Source organism: Hyalella azteca, unplaced genomic scaffold, assembly GCF_000764305.2.
Source record: "Hyalella azteca isolate HAZT.00-mixed unplaced genomic scaffold, Hazt_2.0.2 contig7299, whole genome shotgun sequence".
Classification (NCBI taxonomy): domain Eukaryota; kingdom Metazoa; phylum Arthropoda; class Malacostraca; order Amphipoda; family Hyalellidae; genus Hyalella; species Hyalella azteca.
In genome coordinates this window covers 9,428-33,415 of record NW_025937427.1, presented here as the reverse complement: position 1 = coordinate 33,415, position 23,988 = coordinate 9,428, and the positions used below count along the sequence as shown (strand labels likewise).

At 39.5% G+C, this 23,988-nt stretch overlaps 1 protein-coding gene across 1 annotated transcript; it reads right to left on the bottom strand.

Moving 5' to 3' along the window:
- Positions 1–4,338: 4,338 nt before the first annotated feature.
- Positions 4,339–22,880, bottom strand: LOC108669558 (transient receptor potential cation channel protein painless-like). The gene is made up of 7 exons (XM_018156929.2): positions 22,786–22,880; positions 8,241–10,200; positions 6,626–6,794; positions 6,046–6,255; positions 5,513–5,593; positions 4,866–5,029; positions 4,339–4,420 (listed from the first exon to the last, which is right to left on the bottom strand). The coding sequence occupies exons 1-7, from the start codon at positions 22,856–22,858 to the stop codon at positions 4,339–4,341; spliced, it is 2,739 nt and encodes a 912-aa protein (XP_018012418.2). The 5' UTR covers positions 22,859–22,880.
- Between the last annotated feature and the right edge of the window lie 1,108 nt (positions 22,881–23,988).

Here is a 23,988-nt window from a genome sequence, read left to right as displayed (position 1 = left end):
CTTACATCTTTCCGTAATCTTCTCGCATATGATGTCGCTGTGACTAATATTACATAGATATTATTATATATTTTAACAATCCACTTCTCATCACATCAATTATAGGTTATAATTGTATAAAGTATATCTTGTTACAGAAATTAGCATTTACTTATATACTTCATGAAAATTAGCAGAAATTAGCATTTAGGTGAATTCAACATCAATGTTTACGCGATCTTCCCGTAAAATGCGTTGTTTCCATTATACAGGAAAATTCTAAATGATTTACCCAATTTAATAAATTCGTATTTATTTGAGTATCTATTGAATTATTTATACACAAATGAATGAAAAAAGTTTATATTTTTTACAAATTTATAAATGTTGAATATGTCTCCTTTGTGCTGCACGGTAAACATCTAAACGGTAGCCAAACTCGTCCCACACAGGCGGAACAGGACGTAAACGGAGAGGTGGGACGCAAACAAAGTTGCTGGCAGAGGCGGGACGTAAACAGAGTTGCTGGTAGAGGTGGGACGCAAACAAAGTTGCTGGCAGAGGCGGGACGTAAACAGAGTTGCTGGTAGAGGCGGGACGTAAACAGAGTTGCTGGTAGAGGCGGGACGTAAACAGCTTCCTTGACGTAACCCCACAAGAAATAAATAAATTGTCACATGGTTGATCTGAAGAACCGTATCACTGCTACGGTGCACTCAGTAACAGAAGATATGCTTGCTCGTGTGTGGGACGAGTTTGGCTGCCGTTTAGATGTTAGCCGTGCAGCACAATGGGGACATATTGAACATTTATCTATGTATAAATGGTGTACTAATCTATGTATAAATGGTGTACTATGTTCCATTGGTGTACTAATTATCCATTTTGAGTTTATATTGAAATACTTACGAATCTTAAGAATTGGATCCATCATTTAGAATAACCCTGAGATTTACATTCGCAAAGTTTTGTCGTTATGGGACTGCGCCCCAGCAAGTAGTAGAGAAGAAAAGTATGGAAATAGAAATGAACCGAATCGGTGAAATGATGGCCATGAGTAGCCTTAGAAATGAACTGGATCGGTGAAATGATGGCCATGAGTAGCCAGTGCCATGAATGAGTACACCAATATCATGAATGAGCAGATCAGTGCCATGAATGAACAGATCAGTGCCATGAATGAACAGATCAGTGCCATGAATGAGTAGATCCATGCCATGAATGAGCAGGGCAATGCCGCAAGCGAATAAAGTATTCACTGCATGGCCTCATTCACTGCATGCATGGCCTCATTCACTGCAAGCCCTCATACACTACATGGCCTCATTCACTGCATGGCATTCACTGCATGGCCTCATTCACTGCATGGCCTCATTCACTGCATGGCCTCATTCACTGCATGGAGCAGTGCCGGCTATCGCGAAGCGCACACTTCCGGGTGCCTGATACAAATTTAATGCGCAGTCTGGGCATCAAACCGAGCTGCGTGTTTAGTTTTGTGCGCTATAAGAAATAACTATTTTCTGATATTCTACTTTTATACCTAATTTTCGTTTATTATACATGTAAGTTAAAGATTTATAAAGTAATGATTACAGGCTTCACTGCAGGCAAGCCAACATAAATACCATCAGTAGCAGGTTTTTCACTAAATTCAGTTCTTCCGCTTTCTTTCATCTCCACGAAAATGTTTTATAAGTTTCAATCATCCCCGTTCTGCGTCTTAGGTAGCAATTTAATTAAAATGTACCACGCGATTAGTATGCATCTTCTTATTTTCATCACTAAAATTACTTCGTTGAGTCATGTAAACTACGTTATTTTGCTGCATTTTTTATAAATTTGTTAAGATGAGCCGATATTTTGCTTATATGCTGCGAAATTCAAGAACGAGCGTCGCAAATCTCTCTTATATTGCAGTATTTATACGGAACTGTAGTATCATGGATACCATGGTCGAATATAATCAGCTGCTCTGAGCAACGCGAGTCGCAGAAAATTACTCCAAGACATTCTATTAGAATGGAATCTACGCCATGATGACGCATTGTAAAATGGGGTTTTTAGCTTTAGAATTGACATAAATTACAGTATTTATTAGACAGAAATTTTTGAACTAAAATTTAGCCATCATTTCTGAAAACTTTGTAGATTCTGCTGAAACGAGGATTTGGATAAGTTTTCTTTGATGCATATTGGCTCTAGTTTGGAAATTCCGGTCATAAAAGCGATTTCTTTTCGCCTGGTGAAGATCTAATCGGCACATTGTTATCTATTGGATCGATGGGTGATACGTCCAGAATACCTGCCGTGCCGAGGCACTCCGAACCTGAACAGGATATATCTTATTGAAATAAATTAATTGATGATTTTTATGGTATTGCGAATAAAAAATAAGCTAATACTATACAGGAGAAATTTTTCAAGTTGAAATTAAATTAAATTCACCGCATCTCTTTCATTTATTTTCTAACAGATTTTAACAGATTTAACCGTTCGATCCCATAATTTTAAATCCCTTAACCAGAATTCCTTTTATAATTATACATTTATGCCAGAAGCCGAAAAATCGGTTAAACCGCCAATTCACATAAAACTCTCATTTGGCACTGGTTTAAAAAAAAAAAACATTTTGTGACGTTTAAATACATTTTTTACTAACAAATTTAAAAACTAAATTAAATTTTTGATCCAATCCTTTCTTCCCGTTTCTCCGTTTCTTTCCTCCAATCATATTTAATTCTGCCACTAATAATAAATTTTCAGGTGCAGGCAATATCCCGACACGATAAGTATCCTGGATACGCGCCCCAACAGCCCCTATATACAATATCCCGACACGATAAGTATCCTAGATTTCTGGAGAAATGAGTACTCCTTAGAGCTCAACTTTGAACAGCTGATACAAATGAGATCTTCACATCGTCCACAGGTAACTGTCTGGACTTCGCTCAGAGAGATCTCTTTGCAGTACTTGCAAACTTCCATCTCTAGCTGGGCTGACAACACATTACTTTTGACAAATATTTGTTAGTAATTATTTATTTTTAATTCTGAAGGTAATAATGTAGCCGTGTAGACTGTATACATCTTTCCCTGGCAACGCCGGGTTCACCTGCTGCGTATTGATTAAATGTCAAGTCGCTTATCGTTATTCACATTCATCAATGTGTTGTTGTATAGTTGTTCTGCACTGGCAAGAGATAACTATAAAACTGGATGAGATTAGCATGTAGGTAGTACAATTAATTGATTATTTCTAACTTCATCTTAAATCCATGGAAACTGCTCTATTAAAATGCCGGGAGGGAATCGACAACGCGTTGATAAACGAAGTGAAGAGATGCAAAATTAATTAGCACGCGCGATGGCCAAATTCAAAGGAACTTGAAGTCAGCAGGTATAATATAAAAAAAATAAAGATAATATTCAATATAACGATAGCTAGTTTTGAACTTTCTCAAATATTAATCTCTCATGCTAATACACTATTATTCTCTCACTACTCGCAAAACTCGATCTCAAATATTTTGTTGACATGGTAGACGTGGAGCTCGCCTATTAAATATTTTGTTATCATGGCACACGTGAAGCTAGCCTATCAATTACCTTTTTCGCAGTGAACGTGAAGCTCGTCTGTTAATTTATTTTTAACCTCATTGTTTGGCATCATCAGATTATCAGGCACTAATTGTGCCTGATACGAGAATTCGTCCCTGGCACTGCAAGGGCCCGATATTATAAATTCAGCTGCGTTGGCGCAAAGTTGAGAGATGCAGATATCTTAAATTGTCAAAAAAAAAATAATGAAAGAAGCTTATGGGCCTGTGTATCTAAATTGTAATGTGCTCGTTTATTTCCAGTAGAAAAACGCAATTGCATAACATCGCTCAATGTTGTAAAGAATAAAACGTTGTGTGAATACGTTGTAGTAATACAAGTTAACTCGTCTCATTCTATAACCTTCACTTTATGTACGTCAGTGATCGGATCGTATGCGATAACGTATAAATTTGTTTGATAAGCTTTTACTTAAACTTGATACAGGAAAAATACTTGCACTAAACATGCATACTATGTATTTATGATAAGCCTGGTACGCCACAGTGCTGAATGTCACAATAGCATGAAATAAAAATTATAAACAATATATGCTTAAGTACATGTTTATCTAAACTAGTTTATGCTAAGAATTGCTATATCCATCGGTACATAAAACACGCAGTTTTCAACTCACTATTCTCATTGGAAAGCCTCATGTTTTAACATGCGAGCACCTTAAACAAAAATAATATATCACAATTTGAGAAGCCGTCTTCCTACATGAGAATTAACTAAGTTAATAATTAATGGCATAGATCAGTATTTTTCACATGTTAGTTCACATNGATCCTGCATGCGCTCCTCACGTTGAGCTGCGATCCTGTTGAGGCGGTGATTCCTGCAAGAGTTTGAGTTTTTAAATTTCGCTGCCTGACTAACAGAAATAAAATTAAATTTCAAGTCACTTGAACAAGCCTCGGTTTGCACATCGAGAAGCTGAAACTTTACCTGCAATATAACAAGTAAAAACGGTTTCAGCGTTTGTTGGGCCGTAGGCCTGTCGCCGATTCTTAACATCGCCAAAAATTCACAGCTTGTTGCGGCCTCGAACACGTAACTCACTGCTTCAATTTTGCTTTGCTTAACTGACCGGCCTCTTCGCCAATTTTTACCAGAAACTGGCGCACAGAGCTGGGATCGAACCCGCACCTCTCTGCTTCAATCCTAGTAGTGGTTTGAATAGCTTCATACTTTTATAATTTTCTAACGCTATGTTGCCATCAACTTCAATAATCGAGATCGTGGCAATGGAAAATCGAGTTGCCAGTATTCGAGCAGCTGACCTGATTACTTCAGCCGTGCGGTTGTCCAGTTTGCACTTGAGCTGCTCCTGGTCGCCGTAAATGATCCTCTCAGTCTTGGGCAACTTGTTGATCTTGACGAGCAGCCGCCGCTGCTTGCTGCTGAGCAGCTGCAGGCGCGGCAGGAGGCGCTGCAGGAAGCGCACCTGGCGAGAGAAATTCTGGAGTAAAGGTCTGAAAAAACACCACACGAGGATGTGAATTTTCACAACTCAATACAGGATTGCTGGACGCTTTTGAAGACATTCATCTATAGTTATCCTCGATGCGCTAAGAATAGTTATGATAATTTTACGGTAGTGTAAAATATTATTGATATCGTCCGCTTTATTATTGCTTGTTAGGGCCACCACAGGTACGGAGAGACAAGGCGTTACGTCTGCCTCCCACAGCGGTAGGCTCACCGACCAAGCATTGCAGGTTTCATCTTTATTTTGGCAAAGAAAGCTTTCTGTATTTAAAGCAGCATTAGTAATTTTTATCAAATACAGCATAAACAAACTGTTTTCCCATTAATTCCTCAAGTATGAAACGTAGTTTTCAATACGCGCGTTATTTTTTTGGCTGGTGAAACGCGTGTTGATGATTGTTGAAGCTTTGCTGCACGGTACAACATGGTCCAGTCTCACCTTGATGAACAGCTGCTCGTTGAGGTACACGAGTTCGAGTCGCGACTTGAGGGAATAGAGCACCGCGTCTTCAACAATTTCCTGCGGCAATACAGGAATAAATAATTGTCCGTCAGCCGGGACAATAGTAGAGGGAAAATAACATTTGCACACATCTTCTCTTAATTCTTTTGCATGCTTCATTTTCATTTATTAGGCATTAAACATTTACTTCAGTATTACACTGTGTTGAGCGCTTGGGTTTAACTATATTAACCGTTATGGGAAATCTTTATTGAAATTCATAGCTAAAAGAAAAATTCAATGTATGTAACTCTACATAACCTCCAAGCAATATATTTTAATTTCAGAATTTAAGTTCATTTCCAGTGGCACTCATCGAATATCAAATGTGTTGTCAGATTTATTTAATTGAAGAAAATTTTGTGATATTAATGTTCAGAGCAGTCGAACCATTCTGTCGATGCTGAAATGACACTCGACGTGCATTTTAAAGACTACCGCTAGTTTTTCCTTCGTTGTGACGTGCGCACCTTAGCATCAGTGACGGCGAGACCCGTCATGACGTTCATCAGGACGAGGAAGATGAGGAAGAGGAACACTAGGAAGATAAGCACGGTTGACGTGGCGTAGACCGTGCCTGCCTTCGTCAGCTCCTCGCTGATGGACGAATATTCGAACTCGCCCGTGGACATGACGATGGCACGCGGCAGCGTCGTCCAGAAGTCCGCGAAGTCCCCGCTCTGTTGGACGAACATTAGTGAGGGAGGAGTGTTTTGCTCCTTCATTACTTCAGTATAGTTACTTAGGGATTTAATTCTCATTCGAGCACTTGATGACCTACGTGTTTACCGGTCCTTTTCCATCACTAGCGAATATTTAAAAAATAAACCAATTTTTATTCCAAAGGGCGGATGCTTAATTAGCAATTGTTAGCTCCGGATAGTTCAGAAATTATTTGAGACCTGTAGACAACATAGCAAGATTTTCTAAGCTCAGAAAAATAAATGGGACATGTTTTCCAAATATTGAAATAGTTTCTCTCCACAGCACGAACAAAAAAATTAAATCGCTTGTTAATTTTTCTTATCGGAAAGCCTGATCGTGGCTTACCTGTGCACCGTCATCAGGCTGGAGGATGATGTTGAAGCTGATGCTGAACGCGATGATGAGGAAGCCGAAAAGAAAGACGAGCTTCAGGAAGTTCCAGGACACGTGGCGCAGCATTGTGATGTAGATGGCGAGCGGCGGCGCTCGGCCGAGCACCAGCACGAACTGATACCTGGGATTTAGATGCAAAAAATTGTACAACATTTTAAAATATCATTGGAGAGTAAAATCTTTCGGAGTCAAGCTCCATCATCAGTTGCTCCACACTCCTAGAATGCAAATCCAATCAATCAGTAAACAATGGAACAAAACTGCTGAGATTGAAATCTAAATTGACAAATAAACGACAAATCAATTTAGAAGTAACCGCAAGCAGACATACTTATCTGAAGTTCGTAAGTCAGGGAAACCGGTTGTAGAAGCTGAAATTCTAAAGTCGCTATCGGAACCCAGGACACCACTCTGCTCGGTATGAACTCATACCGCTGAATAATTGTTATATAAACTTGATATCGGGTTACTAAATATTTATCTTTTGATCGAACTAATCTACGTTATCTACGCTTATTACATGTTGATCGAACTAATAATTACCTATGGTCCATGCTTAATACCTGTTGATTGAACTAATAACCTGTTACCCCAGCTCAAAACTTGTTGATCGAACAAATAATTACCTGTTACCCACGCTTGCTACCTGTTGATCAAACTAATAACCTGTTAACCACGCTTAATACTTGTTGATCGAACAAATAATTGCCTGTTACTCACATTTAATACTGGTTGATCGAACTAATAACCTCTCGCCCTATAGCTTAAAACCTGTTTATCAAACGACTAACCTGTTGCCCATTAAACTCAACCCCTTGTTTTCCGACTGCAACCCTCGTCATGTACAAACAGCAGAGACTGCCGTGAATCGATGCGTGGACAAAAGCGTTAACTCTTCGCCTTGGGGAGGTAACTTACGTTATCAGGCCTCTATAGGTACGTATTATACTATAGGCTTAGTATTTTTATATACTGAGAAATTGTTATTAATATTAAGTAAAGACTCAAATGGCTGATAGTGAGACCTGCCTCATAGATAGCTGAAAATTTATGTATTATATAAGTTACCAAGCTATTGGCATTCTCAGTTGTTTGATATATGCATTTAATTAATTTAATTGTCAGCTTTGAGTTCATACATATTTACGTATATTCAATTAACAGAACTTGAATTTAAAATTTAATATATTTAAAATAAATAGTAAATTTTAATATCCTTAGTCTATTTAAACCGCAAATTCACCAAGAATTTAAAAGAAAAGAAAACGTCAACAAGTTTACCATATCTTCCCTGAAAACATTTCGGAGACAAACTCCATCATCAGTACAAAGAGTATTGGTTTTTATGTCTGTAATTTTTATGTTCTGGTATCGTTTTTTTGTGCATCTTTTGATTTTCTATTCTGATTATCCATACATTTTATTTCATTTTAATTCTATAATTTTCCTTATATTTCATTATATTTTAATTTTATATTATATAATTGCTTTCGTTGAGAACATTGTGAACTTCCTTGACGTTTCTTTTCTTCTAAATTCTTTGTCAAATTGAATTAATGAAGCTCACCATGCAGCGATCATCGCCCAGGCCGCGAGGTGTCGAGTGGCGGACACAGACAGCGGTACCAAGCAGGCCACCAGAACTGCGACGATCAAGAACCATTCCAAGTAGTTCTCGATGCACCGAAAGTAACTTTTATACGTGAACGCGATCTGGAAAACTTCCTTAGCCATCATGTAGACCGTGATTATGAGGACAAAAGCCATGCAGGCGGTGCGAGTACTTCGGTACCGCAGAATCTCTTCCTCCAGGTGCTGGGCTTCTGTGGAGTTGCTTGACGAAGCCAAGTTTTCTACCACTCGTAAGTTCTTCAGCCCGTACATAAATCCGGTGAGGAGTATTACAAACATCATATAGAGAAATAAATTCAGAATGTAAAGTGGAAATACCTTCCTCCACTTGGCGTAAAGGAAAGTTTGTATAAGTGGATGTTTGATGGAGTTGCGGTGTTCTTGGCTTTGACTGACGTCGTATAGTGGCGATACTTCGTTCTCGAGCTGCTGAACTTTAGTGGGCTCGCTGGGGGTGGGGCTCATTAGGAACTGGTAGTTCAGCTCAAGAGTGTAATCGGGATCCAAGGTATCATCCTCGTTTTTCTCAATGGTTTGGGACGGAACTTTGATGCAATTATCCATGGTTTTCTCAAGTGTCTTTGCAATTAAAGCTTTAAGAACCGTTCCATTGTCTTGCTTCCCGATCATTCGATGCTCGCCGAGATACGCTCCATGTTCGAGAAGAATCGCCATAGCTTCTTGGTTGTTCATTGCACCGGCAATGTGGAGAGCAGTTTGGTTTACGACGGTCCCTTCTTCCTTTTGATTAACATCTATTAAAACGTCGTTTTCAAACAAGCGCTGCAAGCATTTATTCGGATCATAGGATTCTGTAACAGTTTTATCAGCAGCTTTGTTATTTTCTAGCGCTTTTTGCAGTAGAGAGAAACTTTTGTGCCGCAGATCAACCACGCGGTTCCTGTTATTCTTCTTCATCTCACTGATGAGGAGGTTCACGATAGCCACGTGCCCACGAGCCAGTGCCCTGTGGAGGGCAAGCTCGCCGTTCCTGTTACTGGACCAAGGGTCGGCCCCGGCCTGTAGGAGTGCCTTCACCCCCGTCTCGCTGCAGCGGTCAACAAGGTAGTATAAGGCTTTCTTCGACCCGAAGTAGCAGTTGACCGCCGCACGAACTTCCTGCGAGCCACTCACACCCCTAAACATATCCGCGATGCCTTCAGGTTGGTTGAGTATAAGAAGGTTGAGGAGTTTCGCAGTCGCGGTTTGAGGCTGTGGCAAAGTTGTGGGCTCGATCGGAATGTTCGGAAAGTTATGCTTATCTAAAATTGACCGCGTGCTGGTGTCGATATTTGCTCCTTTCTGCACCAGCTTCTGACAAAACGTTACCAAAGAGCCTGTCTTACTTGGCATTTTCCCTGCCGCGGCTCGCAAGGGAGTGATCTTACTGTTATTCAAAGCTTCAAAGTCCAAACTTGGACACTTGAGCAAAGCATCAACGCATTTATCGAAGTTCTCAGCACTCGCAGCAGTGGCCGCCGCATAAGCCAGCAGGTGGAGGGGGGAATGTCCCTGATCATTGCGTAAGTTCACATTAGCTCCTGCGTTAATAAGTTTAGTGATGGCGTCACTATTAAGACCCTTCACCGCTGCATGTAGAGGCGTGTTGCCGTCGATGTCTGGAGAGTCCAGGACATCTAGACCTGGGCTGGCGTCCAGCAGGACCTTCAGGCACTCTGGAGCGGGGCTCTCAACAGCGGCATGGAGCGCCGTCTTGTGGTGCCTGGAGTCTTGGGGCCGGGCCACCAGCTCCAGCGTCTCGTGCTCCAGCTGCTGCCGCAGCTCCTTGGCGTCGTCTTTCTCAATGATCTTCGAAATTTTCTCCCATTTCGGCATCTTTGCGTTGTCTGGTACGAGTAAACGGCGTTGATTTTCGATGTCGACTGTCATAGTACCTGAAATAAAATTGAGATTTTAAACATTTCTTCGCGCGCCGAGCTTTTGTTCCCCTGCGAAATTCATGAACGAACATCGCAAATCTCTCTTATATTGCAATATTTATACGGGCCTGAAGTATCATGGATACCATGGTCGAATATAATCAGCTGCTCTGAGCAACGCGAGTCGTAGAAAATTATTCCAAGGCATTCTATGAGAATGGAATCTACGCCATCACGATGCATTGTAAATGCATTCAGTTTTAGAATTGTAATCTAATACATAAATTGCAATATATATCGGACTGAAATTTTTACTAAAATTTAGCCAAGATTTCAAAACGCTTACTAGCTTCTTCTAAAACGAGGATTTGGATAAGCTTACTTTAATTCATATTGGCTCAAGTTTGGAAATTTCGGTCACAGAAGCGATTTCTTTTCGCCTGGTGAAGATTTAATCGGCACATCGTTATCTATTGCATCGATGGGTGATACGTCCAGAATGCCTGCCGTGCCGAGGCACTCCGAACTTGAATAGGATATCCCTTTTTGGTATGAATTAATTGCTGATTTTTAAGGCATTGCGAATAAAAACTAAGCCAACAGGAGAAATTACAGGAAACTATACATGAGAAATTTTTCAAGTTGAAATTAAATTAAATTCACCGCATCTCTTTCATTTATTTTCTAACAGATTTTAACAGATTATACTGTTCAATCCTATAATTTCAAATCCCTTAACCAGAATTCCCTATATAATTATGCATTTATGCTGAATGCAGAAAAATCGGTTAAGCCGCCAGTTTACATAAAACTCTCATTTGACTCTCGTTTTAAAATGCAGACAAACTATTTTGCGACGTTTTAATAAATTTTTTATTAAGAAATTTTAAGAATAATTAAATTTTTGATCTAATCTTCTCTTCCCGTTCCTCCGATTCTTAATTTCCCCATTTTCTCCAATTATTTTTCTTCTGCCGCTACCAATAAATTTTCAGGCGCAAGCAATAACCCAACACGATAAGTATCCTGGATACTCGCCCCAACAACCCCTATATACAATACTGAAACGATATTACGTTGTATAGACCACATGTGTTTATTGATCGAAAATATGTTAAAATAAACTTATTAGGATTTGTTTTCATGCCTAATTATTTAGATTATTTATTTATAGCAAATTGTTTGATCCATAATTATTATGTCCATGTTTTGTAGATTGTGAACTCTGAAGTTTTTATGGCGTTCTGCACCTATGTGGCGTTAAGGTGCGCGACATTTATAGTTCTGAAAAATCAGAGAGCATCGAGAGAGACGACAGATAGCACCGGAAGACGAATGAGGTAACCAACATTTACATAAAATTACACCAATTCCTTTGTCACCATCTCATGAATATCTGTATCATCTGTAAAGGTTTGAGGAACGATTACAGTATAACGATATGCCGGTGAAATGATAAACCATAAGAATTTGCCGTGCTACGGAACCTAAATGAATGCTCGTGTAAAAATGGTGCAGAAGTTTCCTTCGATGACGTGAATCTTTTTTTGTGCACGAATCCCTTGTTGCTTAATTAAAATTTATTCGACCCCAATTGACTACACTTCCTGTATATTAAGAGAAATTATTTGACATACTTGGCCGCGGTGCTGGTTCCGTTTGATCCTCCCATCACCCATAACAGTTCAGGTTCATTGTCTAAAGTCATCTCGAGGTTGAAAAGCGGACTATTTATTCATAAATTTGACAACAAAGGATAAACCGCATGTTCTTATTTGTTAGTCATTATTTAGTGGTTAACGTCCGAGTCATGCAAGAAACGTCAAATTGACCTCTGTAGGTTAATTTGTGCATTTAATGGTTTTTTTTTTTTTTTGTTCTGTGTTCATGGTGTTCTTATTGATGAAAATTAATTGATTTCAAGCAGATTATGGGCGAATGAGATTTGTTGGCTGCCTCTCTATGCATGCGAAATTTCAAAGTCACCTACGAAGTTGGATAAGTTTAATAATTTTCTAAACACGAGCAGAGAAAGAATCATGCCTAAACCGCAACCTATAAATTGGTTATTGTTTTGAAGTAAGCAGTTAATATTTTTCAGTAGGATTTACTTGTGACGAAACTTCGAGAGTTATTTCCGTAGACTATTTTTAAATCCTCCTGGTCCATATATTTAACCACATTTTGAAACTTTTTGTAATTAGATGAATAGATTCAGGCTTCTGTGAGAATATTTCAATTGGAAAAATTCAATTTTCTTAGGCATGATCCGAAATTCTTAGATCAGGATCTAGGTCTCTATCCCGAACAGCAGCTATTTTGATTTCTTATAATACATTTTCCGTTCTTTCCAGACCCACTAATTACGAGCATGTCATTTGGGTATAAACTTCATATGTATTTATTTACATTTTATGTAGGGTAATATTTCTTGATGCATCGACCTTGATGATCACTTTGAACTTTATGCCAATTTTAATGAATCGAATATCGAATGAAAAATGAAAGATCAAAATAATTAATTAATTAATATCGAGGCACTTCAAAATGTGACATCAATATCATAATTCCTTGGATCACTATAATAATTCCTCTGGACGAGCATAAACTATTAGACAACGTAAAAATCAATCAAAAAATAATTTTTTGATAAAATTCCAGTCGGCACTCGCTCAGCCAGCAACGTTGTCTCGTCTGGCAACATTTCTCCCCAACGACACTTGCTTGCCCGGGTCCCGGAGGAGCAAACGTGCGGAAATGAGCGACGAAAATCTTTCATTTTTCATGTTGCTTTTTAACCCACATTGACATCAATTCACTTGATTTACAATGTCAATATTGTCCCATTCACACGTTTTTTTTATTTTCTAGTTAAAAAGGATCAAACGCCCAACATTGAAGTCTAAATGCTCAATCACGTTCGAAATCAAAACAAACGCCTAACATTGAAGTCCAAGGAAAAATGCTCACCAACGTTCAAAATCAAAATGTTCAGTTAAGTCCACAACATCAACAAAGAACTGAACTGCTGCCAAATGTACATGACATCACACGAGCCTCGAGAAACTGCATCGCTGGGTGGTGACGTCAACCACCCACAGCCGCCATTTTGTTTCCAGTTCTCAACACGATTTAATAAAGTTCCAATGTTTTAAATGTGCCATAAAACACGAAGCATAGCCAAGATTTACTTTCGTGAAAAATTGTATTTTAATAGGGAACTTAAAATTTTCGAGACCTCCCCCTTCTCGAGGGAAAGATGCAAGCGCCACAAAGATACGGAAGCAAGGTCATCGCTATTAAAAATCATTTCTTCTCAGTATCAAAAGTGAGCTATTCAGTCTTTATATTTTGGCTCTTACGATGGGCTCCGGAAAGAGTTCGTATAAATTCGAAATTTTCTTACATAAAATTTCACTATAAAGCTGGAATAACCTTCCTTGGCTGCACTTGTACAACTCTCTCCACGACAGACAAGAGGCTGCTAGTTATAGGTGCACTTCGATAGCACTCAAGTTCCTTCATTTACTTGCTTTCCTTCGGCCAATTTACTAAGGTTCATTACTATTATCTATTAGTTTGCTATTTGACAGCTAAACCGTTCCCCAACATCTTAATCACTGCTTAACCTGGAGCACTGATGGCAGAAGCTGTCACTTCCGTAAGAGTTGGCGCCATCTTGGAAGGTGGCGGTCACCCACTGAACGGCATCGCTTTCAGCCATATGTCTTCATCTTCTAAAAATATCATTCATATTCACTATCAAAATCTTGAGATTCAAAGAATGCGGAAAATTAGAAAATTACAAATTTTCCGCACATACACAGTCATTCCGCTTTTAATTTTCTATTTACTTTGTCGCTTAATGCGCTTTGGAAATTGCAAATTTACAACAGGAATATTTTTTAATACATGAATTCATTTCAGCTTCACAACAATGTCGCATGTTGCCAAATGCACGGTCGATAAGTGCTTGCTTCCGTCTTGAGTTCAATTCACTTTCTTATTAAAACAACTTCAACTCCAACTCCCGTTCCCTTAAACAAGAACTCCCGCCACCCATTGTATTGTACCGCACTATAATGTGTGATACAGTGGTCACTGTTTATCGTAGACATATAACAAGTTAACTTGTAATAACAATTTATTACAAGTTAGCTAGGTAACTTAATTAGTACCATGATAGTGATGATGGTGCAGTCGGGAGGTTGCCTGCGCACCACAGAGAGGTTGCCTGCACACCACCGACAAGTTGCCTGCGCACCACCGAAATGTTGCCTGCACACTACCGAGAGGTTGCCAGCGCACCACCGAGATGTTGCCTGCGCACCACCGAGAGGTACCCTGTGCACCACCGAGGTGTTGCCTGCGCACTCAGCGGTTGCCTGCACCACGCACCGAGGGCTCCCCGCGACTGGCGACCAAAATAGGCGCTCTCGCGGCGAGGGGGACGACGCTATTCTCTGCGCCTCGGCGTGTGGTGAAGGCAGCGCAGGTGATGTGAGCGTGTGATGACGTGCTGTACATCACTTCATTGATGAATGATGACCATCCTCCAGACATCATTAGCTTCGATAGTGGGATTAGTGGTCATGTCTTAATATCAATAAGGATACATACAATTCCCGAGCCTCCGATAAGGATATGTACAATATAGCTTAAATAATATGCATCGGACTAATTTAAAATTCATGTAGATGTGGTACCACTTATGTAATAGTGAAAGAATAGAAGATTATTTTAGATTCAATCTCCGGACAGCCTAGTGGAATATAATAATGTATTTAAATTTTCTAATCATCGACTGAAACGTTTTCCGGCTCACGTAGATTTAGCGTGCACCCTCTTTCGCTATAATCGCATATGCACTTAAATAACCCTCCTGGTACATAAATTATTATGCAATACAATAGCTGGAAAAGCTGACAGAGTCTATCTGGCATATTCACTTCAAACTAGCTACTTACAAATTGTTGACACGCGTCAATAAAATGCGTGTTTCATAAATTATACTCATGTTTAACTCAAACGTTCGGATATTCGATTTACTGTGCACTGTGCAGCCACATCTGCAAGCGCAGCAGCTGAGAACTCTGCACTCGAATGTATCGTGAATACGTATTCAGAGTTAAAAAAAACTCTGATCAGTTATGGTGAGATAAGCAAGATAAAATGGCTGTTAGTGACGAACAAAAGTGCATCCGCTGTCAGACTGAGGTCTGTCGAGGTCAATCGCACGCCATGTCTCAATGGCACAACTCCTTCTTCCACTCCAGTTCTTTAGTCGCATTTCAGGAACGTCGAATTAATTGTTCAGAGATAAATATAACTTCGTGAAACATCATTAGCGCTGTGAACGTTTGAGGACTGTCAATGTGAGCACGATGACTGTTATGATCGCAATGCCGTATAGTAATTATTTATTTATTTGAATCTGTATTAGTTCGTAAGCATGCCCATTAATTAAGAGAAAAATACTATCGAAACAAATTAAAAAAATTAAAGATGAATTAGGAAAACTTCAGAGTAGCAAAAATAAATACAGATTCGAATAAACAAATAATTACTTTACGGCATTGCGATCAGAACAACTGCTTGCTGTCTTCCAAATTGATCAGTTGTGGAGCATCGATGGAGAGGTAAATTGAGACATTCTTGGAATTTTACTCTGACTTTGAGTTTCATTTCATCCTAAAAAATAAGTACGAGTTGACCTTCCAGGGCGACAAACCCGTAGCGGCGGTTATGATCTCACATCATAATGGTTCAGATGCGTGGCTGAGAATTAAATAGCTTATTTTATGGGCTTCCGTGTCCGAACTAAACACGCCAACACTGCTTCTGCTAGCGATCAGCCATCGCTGGATCATGATTATCAAAGTTTCTTTCCTTTTGGCAAGATATTATATAATATATGTAGAGTTGCATCAAAAGCCTTCGTACGAAAGAAAACCAATCAAGATGATTCTTTCTGTATGCCTATTCACGTGGCCGGAATTGCAGGTAAAGTTAAAAATATAGCGAAATTATGCCTACTCACGGACTTACTCTGCGAAAGGAGTAAGTCTTTGTCCAAATGTCGATGCGCTTTTTGCACCCCTGAAGAAGAGAGTATCAGTGCTACGTGTGGTAAGTTTGCCACTATTTATATACTATGACACACACATTTTTATGAGTATAGGGCTGGTGCTGCAGTCTTCATAACTGCGCTGCGGAACGCTGGCTCAGCAGAAACATTTTGCTGCAAACAAGCGAGGCAGCAAACGAGCTCTCCTTGAGACCCCGCAGTTTGCTAGCAACCATGCAGAACCTCTGGACGTTAAATTAAGAGGTTAATATTAATAAAATTTTGAAAAAGTTTTTTGTACCACATTCGCCGTTTCAATTCTATAAATAAAGTACAGTGAATTTACACATAGCTCATATGATTGTGACGATACTACAGATATCACAGTTAATAAAGCGTTAATTGGATTTACAGTAAGCATTATTTACAGTATTTGTAATCACAATAGTTTAAGTGAAAAATTTCATTTTCTTGTAGGTTTTTGTTGAAGAATGTGAAGGTTTCATCACGATTTTTACACGCTAGCACGTAAATTATTGAATAAACATGTATGGAAGGAACTGCAACTGAAAGACGTTGGAATATTGGGCATAAATCGGGAACATAAACTATACCAATAAATAAACTGCTAAAGAGCGTCTTCAAATTCGGTAAGGCGGCTACATGCATCGGGTAAAGCAGCTAGGACGCTATCCCAGCTAGCAGCGTGCGTAATAGGCATATGCTTTAAATTAGGACATCCTTTTATCCTGTGTACGCTGTTATCCTGTGCACGCTGTTACCCTGTGCACGCTGTTATCCAGTGCACGCTGTTATCCTGTGCACGCTGTTATCCTGTGCACGCTGTTATCCTGTGCACAATGTTATCCTGTACAAGCTGCTATCCTATACATGCTCGGATACCCTAACAGGTTATTATTTTTTTTACACTATCACAGCAATTAACTTTGCATCAAACCTGGGATTTAGGCATCGGATAGATACGTTAATAAATACGTTAACTATATTATTCATATTTTATTTAAATGAGCTTCAAGTACTTACATTTATTGTTAATATCTCCTGCTTTATACTCATATTCATGCAGCTCCATTTATGAGTGGATTTAGTCCATGCAATTTACTTGAACTCACAGCCACTTCGGTAATAGTCTAATGCTTCAAAGTATTTTCCAATATATTGAACGTATCCACATTACTCATTTTATGTAGAGAAATGAAAAATTCAAATGTTGCTCACATAAAAAATTTTCTAGATCACACTGTACTTCCAAAAATGTTTAAAAGTTAGTACTCATAAAAATTTTTTTGTTAAGCATCGGCCGCTTCACACCTTCGAGATCACTCTGTACTTCCAAAAATGTTTATAAGTTAGTACTGATAAATTTTGTTAAGCACAGGCCGCTTCACACCTCGGCTCACTGAGCAACGCCTGCCGCGGTACTGAGAAATGTTTCAGCGGCGACGTCTGAAGCGTCAAGCGGGTGCCCACACACAGCTGTGTTATCCTGTCACGGCTGAATTATATTACATTCATGAGACAACGGAAGGTCTTCCGGTATCCCAGGGAGCCGAAGGAACCGGTCCACATGTGGCTGCATGTCGTGCACATGTGGCTGCATGTCGTGCACATGTGGCTGCATGTCGTGCACATGTGGCTGCATGTCGTGCACATGTGGCTGCATGCCGTACGTGGAATGCTTGGCTCAGCAGATCATGCCACTCGGCTGACATCGCTTCCTATATCCGCGTGCAGACCAACAACTAATACTCGATCTGCAGTTAAACAAAAGAAAGTTCAATGTAGTTTTCTTGATGAACTTGCTTTTTCTCTGTTCATTTCCTCTGTTCTCTGTAACTGCTCCTTCTCTGTTCTCTTTCTCTGCTTTTCTCTGTTCTCTTTCTCTGCTTTTTCTCTCTTCGCTTCTCGCGCAGAATTGTAATATCGACCAATCGTCGCGAAATCATGAAACAATCACAATACGTCGCGATTGGATCGTTGCGAAACTGTATTGAGTGTCTAAAATGTGCTCATTGACGCTCGCATGAGGAAAATCATAGTCATCGAGAAATTATATTTCATTATGAGTGATCCATAATTGTATTTAAACTTTACAAGTCCGCGTATCCATCTGCATTCAAGTATTTATATCTTTATGTCATGTCCGTAACCAATTAATGTCCACAGGAAATGCTTCAAATTAGTTCCTTCAGGAAAAATCTAAGCCTAACATCAGGCGCACTACTTACAATAGAAACACGTCGTCCATTAATTGTCTTTTGTGGACAATTAATGCGACGGAAATAGATGAAAATTAAGGAAATATATAACATTTTATGAGCTATTTCTCAACTCTTTTTTATTTTGAACGATTTCCAAGTTCTCAAACTTTCGGCAACGAATCATGATGGAACTTTCGATCAATACATTTTAGTTTACAGCGGCTGGTATTCAAGATCGAACGACGTACGGCATGGATGCTCGGTGTGTGGCTGTTCATACGTATACCCTTCATTAAATAACAATTTTAGTAACACACGCAACATAGCATAGAACAAGCATGGATGTAAATAGTCTCTAACATCATTTGAGTGTGTTGTTTTGTATTAATTACACATAACTCATACCGCACAAGCAATCCCTAGTCGAGCGTCACAATCATTTAATCTCACGTTCGTTAGCTAACTCACGCACTCCAGTTACCCGGCGACATCTCATCCACGTGCTTGGGTGTACTTGCTAAGCGTGTACGCAGTCTACACGTACATGTATGTACAGATTACAGTACGCGTGTGCGCTGTCTATACGTGCACGTGTGTACAGTGTACAGTACAAGTGTACGCTCTTGATACGTACACGTGTGTGACGTGTACACACACAAACACACACAAGGCAGGAAATCCTGCCATTGTGTGAGATGAGCGACAGTCGCGGCCACAAGCCTCGCCTCTCACAACACAGCGGCCAGTAACACGTCAGAAATGTTCTCATGGAAACAGAAATAAAGCCCCTGATGCTCTGAAGTAAATAGAGAATCACCTCCTCCTATCACCTCAGAAATGTCCAGAATAATCCTATAATCACCTCAGTTCTGATGGAAACATGGGGAAAAGGCCCTGATGCTCTGAAGTAAGTCTTCCTATGATCACCTCAGAAATGCTCAGTATAGCGTCAGTATTTCAGTAAAATATTATCTGTTCAGTTTTATAATATCAATGAGATAAGATCGGTTTATAATTGGAATATCAACGTATAAATTAATCATAATTACACGGCGTACTGCGCTGTAATTCATGACTTGAATATGGAAGTGTTTACTGAACCTCCAACCCATAGCGATCAAAGTTGCAATAAAATTACACAACAAAATATTACATCACTGGCGAAAAGATCACATCAATGGCCATTATGATGTTCAGTGTTACTAAAAAATAAAAACTTAAACTAAATTATTTATGCAAATAATTTGAAATGTTCAATCGATTTTGTGAATATATTGTGCCTGAAAAATCTCATTTTATTTGGCATGGAGTTTTAAAATTTTTTGCGTCAGGCGGTTACGTAGGAGGGACAGGCGCAGCTGAGGAGGGACAGGCACAGCTGAGGAGGGACAGGCGCAGCTGAGGAGGGACAGGCGCAGCTGAGGAGGGACAGGCGCTCACCATCACACTCACCATCACACTCACCATCACACTCACCATCACACTCACCATCACACTCACCATCACACTCACCATCACACTCACCATCACACCGCCCAGCAGCACAAGTCACCACACTAATCATACTGTACACTACTTATATCGAATGTAAAAAGCGACAAACTTCGTCAGTAAAAATATCTTAGTTAGTCATGTGCGTCATCTCGACATCCTGTAATATTGCATCAATCATTAGAGAATAATCAGATGTTAAAACCTTTCAATTATTCGAATCATGTTAGCTTGATCTTATTAATTATTCGTGCCACGCGCAACTTAATCGAGAATCAAGCAATTAGTTAGAACGTGCACTGATTACCGATGTCCTGCTGTAACTTGGTTGATTTGAATTGAAAATATTTATTATTGCAATAATCCGTTAATTATACAAAGTCATTGTGTGAATAACGGAACAGTGACCGAAGTAATAAATGACTTCATGTTTAGTAAACAAAATTTGCTACAATGACTTAAATTGAAACCTTGTTTCGTGAATTTTATTACTCACTGCAATTAATCTCCCCATTCAAATGACGTTGAAACAACGTTGAATTATGGTCGATTCAACCATATAACGTTTAATTCAATGTTGATTCAACATTAGATGTTTAGTGGGATGGACCTGGGAGGGATGACAGATATCGTTGATACTTTAATAATCATTATTAAGCATATCTTTGATTGCTCAAATGATCATCAATGAAGAAAATTATTCGCTGCTCTCACAATCGTTAATATAGAATATCGTTGACTGCTCTAATATTCGTTACAAAATCACTATAGGCGATTTTATTATGTTTATCATTTTTAGGCATATATGTACCGAGCTCATATCAGTGTATGGCATGCATATGTTGGACATATATTAGTACAAAGCAACCTTATACCAAGCATACATAATTAAAAGCATACTTAAAGCGAGCATACATCATTACAAATCATACTTATACCGAGCATATATCAGTAAAAGGCATACTTTAAACAAGAATTTATCAGTAGAAAGCCATCCAGATCGACCGGACCCAATGACCTCCAGAGATCAAACCTCGCATCAATGATAAGAAATAATACTACAGCCTGCGTGAAATATGACCACAATAATGCAAGGCAGGGAAATATGCAGGCACGGTGTTCGTGTGCAACTCATTAGTGCGATAATTATGTTCATCATAATTATATGAAGAGCATAAAGCTTGTTTCTATAAGTGATTAAAGTAATCACCAAAATGCTCCCAACTGATATAGAAAAAAATATATACCTCATACTCACTGCAGTGAGTGACAGAGAGCGCATTTTCTCGTCGACGAAAACGTGAAGTCACGGACAGACAGACAGACGGACATGGCAAGCACAATAGTTCATTTCTACATCAATTAGAAATTGTGCTAAAAAGGATTTAGTTGACACGAATGTGACCTTGGCGAACGCGCATTTTTTTCATAAATGAGGAAATGCGCTAAAAAGGATTAAACTGACATGAATGTTACCTTGGAGAATGCGTGTTTTTTTCATAAAGGAGGAAGTGCGCTAAAAATGATTAAACTGACATGAATGTGACCTTGGCGAATGCGTGCCCCATTGTCCCGGGCAGATGAGTCGCTCACAGCTGCCCTGAGGGCATCGGCACCAAACTCGCGTGGCAGCGCAGCGGTCGGCAGGTATTGTGCATGTAGTATTCAAGGATAGGTATTACAAGGGCTCTGAAGAGCGTGATCATCGGTTCCGCTTCTCTCGTTCTGAACGTCCGCCAGATCCACCCCATCTGTTGTCTACCTTTTGCGGTTATTGCCGGTATGTGATCACCAATTAAAATTGACCTGATTGTTCATCAACACTCCTAGATCACCCAGAGAACTGAATGGGTAATAGTGTCAGAAGCAGAGAGGGGTATCGATATTTGTACAGTCCTACTCATTACACTGAGTGCACGGCGCCTTGGTGTACTTTATAAGTTTAGTCAAGGTTGATAATTTAACTGCTTAATTGAGGGTAAAAGATACTAATCAAAGATTACAAGTTAATGATACACATTATAGGAGCTTGACCAATGTCTTGTGATGACTTGTGATGTCTTGTGATGTCTTGTGATGTCCTGCGATGTCATATATACGATGCCCTGTGATTTCTTGTGATGTCATACGGACATCATTATATTATTTACGGATATCATTATTATTAATGTGTCCCCATTAAGGGAAGAAATCAAACTATGAGACAAGTTCCATTATAACAATGTTACCAATGGTTTCATAATATTCTCAATTTTATTTAAATCTATTTTTTTAATCAGTGAAATGTACAGCATGAAGTTGCGATGGAGAGGAGCGGATGCTGCTCATCTGGAGCTGACCTTTGACGCCTGCGAGCTGATGGCGTCAGGGCGCAGTAGCTGACTTTTGACCCGCCTCGCTTCTGTTTTTTTTTATCTGATTCTATTCCCGACTTTCCTTGAGCTGTAAACATCGTTAACTGTTGCTGAAATTTAGAATATTTTCCCTGCTTTACAGAATGTGGAGTCGTTTGTTAATGTGGAGCCGACAGAGAATGTGGAGCCGCCATCTTTGTATCCTTTGTTTTTGCAGCCATTGAATTTTCACTGAATCGAGATTGCACAATTTTTCTCTCCGCCTTCTTTCATGCTAACAAGCAAATGGCGCTTGATTTTGCAACTTGATATTATAATTATCAATTATTATTGTTAATCCCATACGACCTACAGCTTGAACGCTGCTGTAGGAGTTCGGTCCTATCAATGAAGTTGACACCAATCAGACATTCCGTAATTTGTCATCGTAACGATAATGTGATCACGATATTTCGACAGGACTCACCGGCAGACGAGATGCGGTTGAGTGCAACCAGACACACCCGATGCTCTGGGGTCACAGAATTAGTATGCGGCATCACCGCAGCGTACAACTACGTCGTCAGAAACATACCTAGTGCTTATTACTAATTCAAAAACTATAGTGAGGTGAGCAAATTTTTAATTTCTAATGCCCAATTAATATTAATGTGGAGCTTATTCCTTGAATGTTTAATCTATGAAAATCTTTAGCTCATTGGTCTCTGTATTTGAGCCGTCGTTAAAACGATGTATAAATAACGTACGGTATGACTGACTAAGCAATGAAGTGTCTTTTGTCTACTGCGGCTGCTTCCTGTTTGCTTTTTTGTGAATTTATTAGTTTCTATACCAACTTTGGACCCACGCAAAGAATAACACTAAATTTTCCACGCTGGCAGCACGACGTGGAGCGCCCTAATAAAAAGTTTGAGATTACAATTGATTTTAAAAAATCGGGCTTCAATTGAGATTATATTCCTACATGAAACGAAATCTTTATTCTACAAGAACATTTACTTTTAAATTTCAGATGTGCACACAGAGACGGAAACATCGCAGAGCACATAAGCACAGCAGTACTTGCATCACCAGCACTACAAGACTGACGCGGTACGAAGAGCTGTACGAGTACACAGCAGCTGTACACTGCACGCACAGCTGCTGTGTCGGCAGGTGTACAAGCTACATCTGCTCACCTGAAGTTAATAAGAGCGTGGCGTGTCTGAATGTATCCCTCGTATCGCTGTCTTATATCCTCAATAATTCCTTGTCTTTCAACTTTTCGAAAGGCATTTACAAAGGCATGCATATTTTCGGACAAAATTGTTAGACTCGGACTGCTCGCTCGTCGATATTGAACCATTTTGCCGTCTGGAAGGTTTTACTCTTCCAAGCAAAATGTTACGTCGTCCCTCGACCATAATGTGTAGTTTCTTCTTTTAATAAGTAAAAACTTACGTTTATTTACGATTATAACTAATTAAAATTAAAACTAAGGGTGAGGGTGAGAAGGTGTAAAGAGTGAGAGTGAAGGTGAGGGTGAGGGGGGAAGGGTCTCATATGCGTCTTTGTCTCGCACATTTGCTCCTTCGGATTAAATGAAACATAGACTGGATTATAGCCTATTAACTCCTTTAATTCGTGAGACATGCATTAAGTTCCTCCATCGTGCATCCAAGCTCTGGTC